Source organism: Oncorhynchus masou, chromosome 29, assembly GCF_036934945.1.
Source record: "Oncorhynchus masou masou isolate Uvic2021 chromosome 29, UVic_Omas_1.1, whole genome shotgun sequence".
Taxonomy (NCBI): Eukaryota; Metazoa; Chordata; class Actinopteri; order Salmoniformes; family Salmonidae; genus Oncorhynchus; species Oncorhynchus masou.
Genome location: NC_088240.1, coordinates 93,640,575 through 93,654,302, shown reverse-complemented (window position 1 = coordinate 93,654,302; position 13,728 = coordinate 93,640,575). Strand labels below are relative to the sequence as shown.

Sequence of the window (13,728 nt, the reverse complement as noted above, 5' to 3'; positions counted from 1 at the left end):
GGGGGTATACAGACTGAGTTATGGATGGGGGGGTATACAGGAAGAGTTATGGATGGGGGGTATACAGACTGAGTTATGGATGGGGGGCATACAGGCTGAGTTGTGGATGGGGGGTATACAGGCTGAGTTATGGGTGGGGGGGTATACAGGCTGAGTTATGGATGGGGGGTATACAGGCTGAGTTATGGGTGGGGGGTATACAGGCTGAGTTATGGATGGGGGGTATACAGACTGAGTCATGGATGGGGGGGGTATACAGACTGAGTTATGGATGGGGGGTATACAGACTAAGTTATGGATGGGGGGGTATACAGACTAAGTTATGGATGGGGGGGTATACAGACTAAGTTATGGATGGGGGGTATACAGGCTGAGTTATGGATGGGGGGGTATACAGACTAAGTTATGGATGGGGGGTATACAGGCTGAGTTATGGATGGGGGGTATACAGACTGAGTTATGGATGGGGGGGGTATACAGACTGAGTTATGGATGGGGGTATACAGGCTGAGTTATGGATGGGGGGGTATACAGACTGAGTTATGGATGGGGGGTATACAGGCTGAGTTATGGATGGGGGGTATACAGGCTGAGTTATGGATGGGGGGTATACAGGCTGAGTTATGGATGGGGGGGTATACAGGCTGAGTTATGGATGGGGGGGTATACAGGCTGAGTTATGGATGGGGGGGGGATACAGGCTGAGTTATGGATGGGGGGTATACAGACTGAGTTATGGATGGGGGGGGGTATACAGGCTGAGTTATGGATGGGGGGTATACAGGCTGAGTTATGGATGGGGGGTATACAGACTGAGTTATGGATGGGGGGGTATACAGACTGAGTTATGGATGGGGGGTATACAGGCTGAGTTATGGATGGGGGGTATACAGACTGAGTTATGGATGGGGGGGGTATACAGACTGAGTTATGGATGGGGGGTATACAGGCTGAGTTATGGATGGGGGGGTATACAGACTGAGTTATGGATGGGGGGTATACAGGCTGAGTTATGGATGGGGGGGGTATACAGGCTGAGTTATGGATGGGGGGGGTATACAGGCTGAGTCATGGATGGGGGGGTATACAGGCTGAGTCATGGATGGGGGTATACAGACTGAGTTATGGATGGGGGGGTATACAGGCTGAGTTATGGATGGGGGGGGGGGTATACAGGCTGAGTTATGGATGGGGGTATACAGGCTGAGTTATGGATGGGGGGTATACAGGCTGAGTTATGGATGGGGGTATACAGGCTGAGTTATGGATGGGGGGGGGTATACAGGCTGAGTTATGGATGGGGGGTATACAGGCTGAGTTATGGATGGGGGGTATACAGGCTGAGTTATGGATGGGGGGGTATACAGGCTGAGTTATGGATGGGGGGTATACAGGCTGAGTTATGGATGGGGGGGGGTATACAGGCTGAGTTATGGATGGGGGGGGGGGTATACAGGCTGAGTTATGGATGGGGGGGGGGTATACAGGCTGAGTTATGGATGGGGGGTATACAGACTGAGTTATGGATGGGGGGGGTATACAGGCTGAGTTATGGATGGGGGGTATACAGGCTGAGTTATGGATGGGGGTATACAGACTGAGTTATGGATGGGGGGTATACAGACTGAGTTATGGATGGGGGGGGGGGGTATACAGGCTGAGTTATGGATGGGGGGTATACAGACTGAGTTATGGATGGGGGGTATACAGACTGAGTTATGGATGGGGGGTATACAGGCTGAGTTATGGATGGGGGGTATACAGGCTGAGTTATGGATGGGGGGTATACAGACTGAGTTATGGATGGGGGGTATACAGACTGAGTTATGGATGGGGGGGTATACAGGCTGAGTTATGGATGGGGGGTATACAGACTGAGTTATGGATGGGGGGGGGGGGTATACAGGCTGAGTTATGGATGGGGGGGTATACAGACTGAGTTATGGATGGGGGGTATACAGGCTGAGTTATGGATGGGGGGTATACAGACTGAGTTATGGATAGGGGGTATACAGGCTGAGTTATGGATGGGGGGGGGGGTATACAGGCTGAGTTATGGATGGGGGGTATACAGACTGAGTTATGGATGGGGGGGTATACAGGCTGAGTTATGGATGGGGGTATACAGGCTGAGTTATGGATGGGGGGGGGGGGTATACAGGCTGAGTTATGGATGGGGGTATACAGACTGAGTTATGGATGGGGGGTATACAGGCTGAGTTATGGATGGGGGGTATACAGGCTGAGTTATGGATGGGGGGGTATACAGACTGAGTTATGGATGGGGGGTATACAGGCTGAGTTATAGATGGGGGGTATACAGGCTGAGTTATGGATGGGGGGGTATACAGACTGAGTTATAGATGGGGGGGGGGGGTATACAGGCTGAGTTATGGATGGGGGGTATACAGGCTGAGTTATGGATGGGGGGGGGGGTATACAGACTGAGTTATGGATGGGGGGGGTATACAGGCTGAGTTATAGATGGGGGGGGGTATACAGGCTGAGTTATGGATGGGGGGTATACAGGCTGAGTTATGGATGGGGGGGGGTATACAGACTGAGTTATGGATGGGGGTATACAGGCTGAGTTATGGATGGGGGGTATACTGGCTGAGTTATGGATGGGGGGGGTATACAGACTGAGTTATGGATGGGGGGTATACAGGCTGAGTTATGGATGGGGGGTATACAGGCTGAGTTATGGATGGGGGGGGTATACAGACTGAGTTATGGATGGGGGGTATACAGACTGAGTTATGGATGGGGGGGTATACAGACTGAGTTATGGATGGGGGGGGGGTTACAGGCTGAGTTATGGATGGGGGGTATACAGGCTGAGTTATGGATGGGGGGGGTATACAGGCTGAGTTATGGATGGGGGGTATACAGACTGAGTTATGGATGGGGGGTATACAGACTGAGTTATAGATGGGGGGTATACAGACTGAGTTATGGATGGGGGGGGTATACAGGCTGAGTTATGGATGGGGGGTTTACAGGCTGAGTTATGGATGGGGGGGGGGGGTTACAGGCTGAGTTATGGATGGGGGGGTATACAGACTGAGTTATGGATGGGGGGGTATACAGACTGAGTTATGGATGGGGGGGGGGGTTTACAGGCTGAGTTATGGATGGGGGTATACAGGCTGAGTTATGGATGGGGGGGGTATACAGGCTGAGTAATGGATGGGGGGGTATACAGACTGAGTTATGGATGGGGGGGTATACAGGCTGAGTTATGGATGGGGGGGTTATACAGACTTAGTTATGGACGGTGTGTGTGTGTGTGTGTGTGTGTGTGTGTGTGTGTGTGTGTGTGTGTGTGTGTGTGTGTGTGTGTGTGTGTGTGTGTGTGTGTGTGTGATATTGTGTGTGTGTGATATTGTGTGTGTGTGTGATATTGTGTGTGTGTGTGATATTGTGTGTGTGTGTGATATTGTGTGTGTGTGTGATATTGTGTGTGTGTGTGATATTAATGACAGTGTGTATAGAACCTGAAGCCGGAGAGGACAGAAAGCTCAGAGGTTCTTTATCTAGGCTTTTTAGTGGCTACAGCCAATAGCATTGTTTCAGCCGTTAAACAACGAAACTACTACTTGGAGACAGAATATCACTCTGACTGTGTACCAAATGGTACCCTATATACTCCTGATCGGCCCCTGGTCAAGAGGAGAGCACTGTAAAGGGACCAGGGTACTCTGCTGTGTACCAAATGGTACCCTATATACTCCTGATCGGCCCCTGGTCAAGAGGAGAGCACTGTAAAGGGACCAGGGTACTCTGCTGTGTACCAAATGGTACCCTATATACTCCTGATCGGCCCCTGGTCAAGAGGAGAGCACTGTAAAGGGACCAGGGTACCATTTAAGACATATACAGGCATATATACATACAAAAGGTACTCTATTTATTCCTTGTCTGTCTGCCTGTCTGTCTGTCCATCTGTCTGTCCGTCTGTCTGTCTGTCTGTCTGTCTGTCTGTCTGTCTCTCTGCCTGTCTCTCTCTCTCACTGTCCCTTTCTCTTTCTCTCTCTCTCTCTCTCTCTCTCTCTCGCTGTCTCTCTCGCTGTCTCTTTCTCTCTCTCTCTCTCTCTCTCTCTCTCTCTCTCTCTCTCTCTCTCTCTCTCTCAAAAATACACAATGATTTAGCGGGGACCTCAGGCACTTTAGGTGTGTGTGTGTGTGTGTGTGTGTGTGTGTGTGTTGTCACCCTGATAAACGAGTGAGTCTGAGATGTAGTCTCCAATAAAATCAGTTCCGCATCGAACCCAAAACCACGAGCTTGTAGAAAACCAACTGAAATCAATTATTTCCTCCTTTTCAAGTTTCTGTTTTCTCTCGCTGTCCTCCTCCTGACCTCACCCCCATCCCCTCCCTGTCTCTTCTCCTACACTCCATCCCTCGCGGTCTCCTCCTCTAATTAGTGGAATCAGTGTTTCAGACTAATTTAATAGTCTCTCTGGAACTCTGTTTTATAACCTTGCAGAAGGTTTAGGACAATACGGAATTAAATAAACACCTGACAGAGAGAGAGAGAGAGAGAGAGAGAGAGAGAGAGAGAGAGAGAGAGAGAGAGAGAGAGAGAGAGAGAGAGAGACAAATGGATTGGGAGAGAGAGAGAGAGAGAGAGAGAGAGAGAGAGAGAGAGAGAACCAGAGAGAGAGAACCAGAGAGAGAGACAAATGGATTGGGAGAGAGAGAGAGAGAGAGAGAGAGATAGAACCAGAGAGAGAGACACATGGATTGAGAGAGAGACAGAGAGAGAGAGTGAGAGAACCCGAGAGAACCAGAGAGAGAGAAAAATAGATTGGAAGAGAGAGAGAGAGAGAGAGAGAGAGATTCCCAGGAGGTATTGTGGATCACAGTCAGACAGGCAGTTCTACTGGCAACCAGGCAGGAAAACAGGGCTGGGTTCTGTCCCAAATGGCACCCTATTCCCTATGGGCCCTTAGTCAAATGTAGTGTACTATAACATGATTGGGTGCCATTTGGGACACAGTACCAGGTTAATACAGAGTAACAGAGGGATTTGATTTCCCTTAAACCAAGCACATCTCATTCAGCATGGGAACAGAACGCTGATCAGATGATAGTCTCACAGCTGCAGTGTAACTGACACAGAGATCCACTTCCTGTTTAGACTGGGCTCATTGTGACAGAGTGAATAAGGACGTGTGAATAGTGTGAATAGTGTGAATGTTTTCAGGGGGGGGGGGGTTGTTAAGGAAAAAACACGGAGAAGAAATATGTGACAACAAGTTAAATCAACAGTAAGTTCTTACCCATTATGCATTGCAGTGGGGTCATATGTCAACGTCATGCCACTCTGAAAGGAAAGAATATAAATATGGTTATGATAAGGTTATACTATGGTTATGATAAGGTTATGATAAGGTTATGCTATGGTTATGCTATGGTTATGATAAGGTTATGATAAGGTTATGATACGTTTATGGTATGGTTATGATTAGGTTATGATAATGTCATGATAAGGTTGTGTCGTGTCTTTACAATCATTAAATTGAAGACTTATAGTTTATATCAAAGGTTCTCTGTAATTAGTATTATGTGATCAACTGATTAATCGTGTAACTGTAACTAACTAGGAAGTCGGGGCACCAAGGAAAATATTCAGATTACAAAGTTATCATTTCCTAAAATAACTTTTCAGATATTTTATCTGATCAATTAGTCTTCGAATTAATGAATTATATACCTTCCCTCACGTTAGTCACGTTGCAAATGTCGTAAATTGTTGGTAGTACAAGTACATCTGCACGAACCCAGTCTTCACTATGAGTCATCAATACATCAATTGTCTTAAATCATTCATTTATTACTAACTAAGTAATTCACAGAAATGCATAAACAAACAGTAAATATGGTTACATGAAATGATAGGAGAATGTGCCCTAGTGGGCTAAAGGGAAGTGGGGGTCGACTGAGAAGTCACGACAGAGTGATAATTATAACAATTGAAATACTAATCCTTCACACATGAACGCTCACTCATTCGGGAACAATTGCAATCAATGTATGTATTTACGCTCAGTGTGTCGTCTTGATCGCTGGTGAATTTTAATTTTAATTTTGTAGAATTGTCTGTCTCTCCATCTCTCTCTCTCTCGGTTGTGGTTCGAGTGGGTTGTTCAGAGTGACATTCATTCGTTTTGTTATAGAATGGATGTTTCGGCGGTTGTCGTTCTTCGCATTCAATGATACCTAATTCCTAGCTGCAGACTAGTAATTAATATCAAAGACTTGTTCTTATTCTGTCGGTATCGATATTCTAAGAGTTTAACCACGTGGGATGTTTAAAAGATTCAGCAAATGTCTACAACCTCCTAATGGAGAGAAACATGGTCTGCTGATGATTTCTTAAAGTTGGGTTTTATTCGGAATGGCAGAAAAGGGCTGTCCCAGGACGTCTGACCCTAACTGAGCTCAGGGGCGGTCCTCTGAACTCCAATTCCCTTTCTGAGTTTTCCTTCATTAACCAGTTAAGCAGTATCCCTCTAGGATGGGTAAAGTCCTATTTATCAGGAAGGGAGCAAGTAGTAGAGGTTAATGGTTCACTGTCTCAGGCAAAACCAATGAGTTGTGGCGTTCCGCAGGGCAGCGTGCTTGGGCCTCTGCTGTTTTTATTGTATATTAACGACATGAAAGATGCTTGTTTTTGCCGTCTTTTTCTTTATGCGGATGACTCTACACTTCTGGTGTCTCACAAAAGTAAAACTATGTTGGAGAGAATACTTAGCACAGAGCTGGCTAACATTAGTAAATGGCTTAGAGATAATAAGCTATCTCTGCACTTCGGGATCCAGACCTAGATTGAGTAGGTCCTCTGAAATCAGTGTGAGTTGCTGATTACTAAAACCTCTGTTAGCTACCTGGGATGTATCCTTGATGGAAGGTTAATGCCAGGACTAAGTTTTTGACTAGAAAATCCAAGCTGCTTGATATGGACTTAATGAAAGTGCAAGCTATGACCCTCATTCAATGCCATTTTGACTATGCAAGTACCTCCTGGTTTGGGGGCTTATCTAAACTAATGAAGGGGAAGCTCCAGCTAGCCCAGAATAAGCTGATCAGATTAGTATTGAAGGTTAGTCCACATAATCACATAGGCAGGAGCTGCTTTCAAGAACTAAACTGCTTGCCTGTTAAAACCTTTTACGACTAGGGGGCGCTATTTTGTCACGAAAAGATGCTCGACTATCCATATAATTGACAGCTTTGGAAAGAAAACACTCTGACATTTCCAAAACTGCAAAGATATTGTCTGTGAGTGCCACAGAACTGATGTTACAGGCGAAACCCAGATAAAAATACAGGAAGTGCCGCATTTTTTGAAACCACCTCATGCAAATGACTCCTTATATGGCTGTGAATGAGCTACGAATGAGCTTACGTTTTCCACGTATTCCCCAAGGTGTCTACAGCATTGTGACGTCTTTTTACGCATTTCCATTGAAGAATAGCCGTAAGGGAGCATATTTAGTAAGTGGTCACATGGTGTCTCCCTCAGAAAATACTGAGGTAGCCATTTTTCCAATCGCTTCTTATGAGAAACCAATTGCCTCGACGGATATATTATCGAATATATATGTTAAAAACACCGTGAGGATGGATCCTAAACAACGTTTGCCGTGTTTCCGTCGATATTATGGAGTTAATTTTGAAAAAAGTTTGGCGTTGTAATGGTAGCATTTTCGATTTCTCATCCAAGCATGATGAACAAACGGGAGCTATTTCGCCTACAAAAATAATATTTTTGGAAAAAAGTTACATTTGCTATCTAATTGGTAGTCTCCTGAGTGAAAGCATCCAAAGTTCTTCAAAGGAAAATGATTTAATTTGGTTGCTTTTCTTATTTTCGTGACAATGTTGCCTGCTGCCAGCAGAGCCGAGCATAGCATTATGCCTTGAAGAACTTACACAAATGCTTGTCTAGCGTTGGCTGTAACGCATATTTTCAAAATCTGAGATGACAGTGTTGTTAAAAAAAGGCTAAGCTTGTGTTTGAATATATTTACTTAATTTCATTTGCGAATATGAATAGGAAAAGTTAGGGGTATTTATGTCCGCTGCGTTATGCTAATTCGTTTGAGTCTATGATAACGATCCCGGATCCAGGATTGCTCGTCGCAAAAGGTTTTAAACAGTCCAAAAACAAATTACACAATTTTGCAAACAGTATCATCCTCACTCATTCATCTTATACAATAATTAGATGTAAACCTCATATCTGAGGCTATTATATAAACAGCGTTATGGTAATGTGGCCACACCGTCTCCCATGAGCTTCCCCAAGTTGTGACAAACGGACCAGTTCGTAGCTGGATTCTTCACCGATCTTTTATACTTTCTCCGGAACATGAAATTTGTTAGTACCTCAAGTTCTGTGAGGTGGAAGGAATTGCTTTGTGCTCTATGAAAATGTACTCTCTCTATACTGTGTGTCCATGAGGAGATCCTCAGGAATTTACGACATCTCTCTGACCTCAGCAAACTAGTTGAAGGAGGCAAGGGGGAGGCAGGGAGGGGGGGATGGGGCTTGCTATACCCAAAGAGGCCAACGCCATGACGGTTGCATCTCACCTCTCCATCTCTGGTCCATGGTTGTCCGTTTTGGGGGTACTTGTTCTGGTTCAGCCTCTTCTTCTGTCCTCCATCTGCAAACTTACAGAGTAGGGGTTCTACAGGAGCTGTGTGTGTGTGAGAGAGAGAGAGAGAGATGGGAGAGAGAGAGAGAGAGAGAGAGAGAGAGAGAGAGAGAGAGAGAGAGAGAGAGACGGAGAGAGAGACGGAGAGAGAGAGACAGAGAGAGAGAGAGAGAGAGAGAGAGAGAGAGAAATAGTTAAGAGCCAGTCATCTAGTGTACAATATGAGAAGAAAGAAAGAGTTGGTTCCCCAGCTCCCTCTAAAACATCAGCAATCGTTCAACCAAATGAAGTTGTAGCAGAACCTTGGGGGAACCCTGTAGAACCCTGGCCATGGGTTTTCCATCCACATGACCATCTGAAGCCACTCTTCTCGTTCACGTCAGGTAAACGGTGAGCCGTTTCATAACCCAAACCCTGACTTTAAATCAACCTAACCAAAGCACAGAGCCTGAGCATGTTTAACTAACAAACCTTAGCATAAATAACACAGCCTGTGGGGATGTTTTTCAACGGCAGGGATTGGGAGACTAGTCAGGATCAAGGCAAAGACGAACAGAGCAAAGTACAGAGAAACCCTTGATGAAAACCGAAGGTTCACCTTCCAACAGGACAACGACCCTAAGCACACAGCCAAGACAACGCAGGAGAGGCTTCGGGACAAGTGTCTGAATGTCCTTGAGTCGGTCAGCCAGAGCCCAGACTTGAACCTGATCTAACATCTCTGGAGAGACCTGAAAATAGCTGTGCAGTGACACTCCCCATCCAACTTGACAGAGCTTGAGAGGATCTGCAGAGAAGAATGGGAGAAACGCCCCAAAATACAGGTGTGCCAAGCTTGTAGCATCACACCCAAGAAGACTGGAGGCTGTAATCACTGCCAAAGTACTTCAACAAAGTACTGAGTAAAGGGTCTGAATACTTAATTAAATGTGATATTTCTGTTTTTTGTTTTTTTTTTATTAGCAAAACAGTTTTTGCTCTGTCATTAAGGGGTGTTGTGTGTAGATTTATGAGGGGAAAACAGTTTTTGCTCTGTCATTAAGGGGTGTTGTGTGTAGATTTATGAGGGGAAAACAGTTTTTGCTCTGTCATTAAGGGGTGTTGTGTGTAGATTTATGAGGGGAAAACAGTTTTTGCTCTGTCATTAAGGGGTGTTGTGTGTAGATTTATGAGGGGAAAACAGTTTTTGCTCTGTCATTAAGGGGTGTTGTGTGTAGATTTATGAGGGGAAAACAGTTTTTGCTCTGTCATTAAGGGGTGTTGTGTGTAGATTTATGAGGGAAAAACTATTTAATCAATTTTAGAATAAGGCTGCAACGTAGGAAAATGTGGAAAAAGTCAAGAGGTCTGAATACTTTCCACATGAACTGTACAGTATGTGTGTATTGTCTTCAACACATGTACTATATGTACTAGATATGTACTCTACGTACTAGACAAGTACTATATGTACTATATGTACTAGATATGTACAATATGTACTAGACATGTACTATATGTACTATATGTACTAGATATGTACTAGATATGTACTATATGTACTAGATATGTACTCGACAAGTACTATATGTACTATATGTACTAGATATGTACTATATGTACTAGACATGTACTATATGTACTAGATATGTACTAGATATGTACTATATGTACTAGATATGTACTATATGTACTAGACATGTACTATATGTACTAGACATGTACTATATATGTACTCTATGTACTAGACAAGTACTATATGTACTATATGTACTAGATATGTACTATATGTACTAGACATGTACTATATGTACTATATGTACTAGATATGTACAATATGTACTAGATATGTACTCTATGTACTAGACATGTACTATATCTACTAGATATGTACTAGATATGTACTCTATGTACTAGACATGTACTATATGTATTATATGTACTAGATATGTACAATATGTACTAGATATGTACTCTATGTACTAGACATGTACTATATCTACTAGATATGTACTAGATATGTACTCTATGTACTAGACATGTACTATATGTATTATATGTACTAGATATGTACAATATGTACTAGACATGTACTATATGTACTGGACATGTACTATATATTTACTATATGTACTAAATGTACTGGACATGTACTATATATGTACTATATGTACTAAATGCACTATATGTACTACATGTACAGTATATGTACCATATGTACTATATGTACTATATGTACTATATGTACTAGACATGTACTATATGTACTAGACATGTACTATATGTACTAGACATGTACTATATGTACTAGATATGTACTATATGTACTATATGTACTAGACATGTACTCTATGTACTACATGTACTATATATGTAATATATGTACTAGACATGTACTATATATGTACTATATGTACTAAATGTACTATATGTACTACATGTACAGTATATGTACTATATGTACTATATGTACTATATGTACAAGACATGTACTATATGTACTATATGTACTACATGTACTATATATGTAATATATGTACTAGACATGTACTATATGTACTAGACATGTACTATATGTACTATATGTACTATATGTACTAGACATGTACTATATCTACTAGATATGTACTAGATATGTACTATATGTACTATATGTACTATATGTACTATATGTAATATATGTACTAGATATGTACTATATGTACTATATGTACTATATGTACTAGACATGTACTATATGTACTAGATATATACTATGTGTACTATATGTACTAGACATGTACAATATGTAACTATATTTACTGAACATATACTATATGTACTAGATATGTGCATATGTACTGGACATTGGACACTGCCTGTATGGTGACGATGGAACCTCACATGATGAGACAGAGAGATACTGTAGACGGGATTACACAACTAACACCACAAAACACATACACTGACATCTGAGAAGACAGAGAGAGGAGAAAGAGACGATTCAGAGTTCAACCTTGAACCAGACGGTCTGAATGACTAAAACAAGCTGCAGGCTACATGACTTTATATACACACACACACACGCGCACACACACACGCGCACACACACACACAAAGACACACACACACACGCGCACACACACACACAAAGACACACACACACACACACACACACACACACACACACACACACACACACACACACACACACACACACACACACACACACACACACACACACACACACACACACACACACACACACACACACACACTCACACACACACACACACACACACACACGACATTATGTTCATCCCTCCAGCTATGTTAACCAGTCAGAGGAAAGCAGTGTTGCTCTCCATCCGTAATGATGTAACTGCATGGAACCCCACATAGCTGTAGGGCAGCACTAGACAGGGGATAGGGTTCCATTTGGGCTTCTATTCACCTTGACATCTCTGGGATCGCTCTCAGAATCACAGCCTCTCTTCCTTCCTGCTTATCTCTGTATACAACAATTCATGTTACCTGGTGGTGTAAGGCTGTACATTCATGTTCCCTGGTGGTGTAGGGCTATACATTCATGTTACCTGGTGGAGTAAGGCTATACATTCATGTTACCTGGTGGTGTAAGGCTGTACATTCATGTTACCTGGTGGTGTAAGGCTGTACATTCATGTTACCTGGTGGTGTAGGGCTGTAAATTCATGTTACCTGGTGGTGTAAGGCTGTACATTCATGTTACCTGGTGGTGTAGGGCTGTACATTCATGTTCCCTGGTGGTGTAAGGCTGTACATTCATGTTACCTGGTGGTGTAGGGCTGTACATTCATGTTCCCTGGTGGTGTAAGGCTGTACATTCATGTTACCTGGTGGTGTAGGGCTGTACATTCATGTTCCCTGGTGGTGTAAGGCTGTACATTCATGTTACCTGGTGGTGTAGGGCTGTACATTCATGTTCCCTGGTGGTGTAGGGCTGTACATTCATGTTACCTGGTGGTGTAAGGCTGTACATTCATGTTACCTGGTTGTGTAAGGCTATACATTCATGTTACCTGGTGGTGTAAGGCTGTACATTCATGTTTCCTGGTGGTGTAGGGCTGTACATTAATGTTACCTGGTGGTGTAGGGCTGTACATTCGTGTTACCTGGTTGTGAAGGGCTGTACATTCATGTTACCTGGTGGTGTAAGGCTGTACATTGATGTTACCTGGTGGTGTAGGGCTGTACATTCATGTTCCCTGGTGGTGTAAGGCTGTACATTGATGTTACCTGGTTGTGAAGGGCTAAACATTCATGTTACCTGGTTGTGTAGGGCTGTACATTCATGTTAACTGGTTGTGAAGGGCTAAACATTCATGTTACCTGGTGGTGTAAGGCTGTACATTCATGTTAACTGGTTGTGAAGGGCTAAACATTCATGTTACCTGGTTGTGTAGGGCTGTACATTCATGTTACCTGGTGGTGTAGGGCTGTACATTCATGTTCCCTGCTGGTGTAGGGCTATACATTCATGTTACCTGGTTGTGAAGGGCTAAACATTCATGTTACCTGGTGGTGTAAGGCTGTACATTCATGTTACCTGGTGGTGTAATGCTGTACATCATGTTCCCTGGTGGTGTAGGGCTATACATTCATTTTACCTGGTCGTGTAATTCTGTACATTCATGTTACCTGGTGGTGTAGGGCTATATATTCATGTTGTTCACAAACAACAGAGGGAAAAAAGCAGGTCCCTCGTCTCCCACTTACTTCAGAATGGAACAAAACACATTACATAAGAAGAGGTGGGAGAGAGAGGAGATGGGTGCTGAGGGGAGAGGAGACTACTGATGACTCAGAGACAACAGGTGTTGGGGGGGGGGGGTACTGAGGGGAGAGGAGACTACTGATGACTCAGAGACAACAGGTGTTGGGGGGGGGGTGCTGAGGGGAGAGGAGACTACCGAAGACTCAGAGACAACAGGTGTTGGGGGGGGGGGGGGGGGGCTGAGGGGGAGGAGACCACTGATGCCTCAGAGACAACAGGTGTTGGGGGGGGGTACTGAGGGGGGAGGAGACTACTGAAGACTCAGAGACAACAGGTGTTGGGGGA

The 13,728-nt window shown here is 44.0% G+C and overlaps 1 protein-coding gene across 6 annotated transcripts in view; it reads right to left on the bottom strand.

Annotated features, from left to right (window-relative positions):
* Window positions 1-13,728, bottom strand: part of rbms3 (RNA binding motif, single stranded interacting protein) — a 245,207-nt gene that overhangs the window by 44,447 nt on the left and 187,032 nt on the right. For all 6 annotated transcript variants that reach the window (XM_064946888.1, XM_064946886.1, XM_064946885.1 and 3 more), the window contains exons 7-8: window positions 8,605-8,711; window positions 5,286-5,329 (exon numbers count right to left, since the gene is read on the bottom strand). In XM_064946888.1, the coding sequence (XP_064802960.1) occupies window positions 5,286-5,329; window positions 8,605-8,711 (151 nt within the window). The remainder of the gene's footprint in view (window positions 1-5,285; window positions 5,330-8,604; window positions 8,712-13,728) is intronic.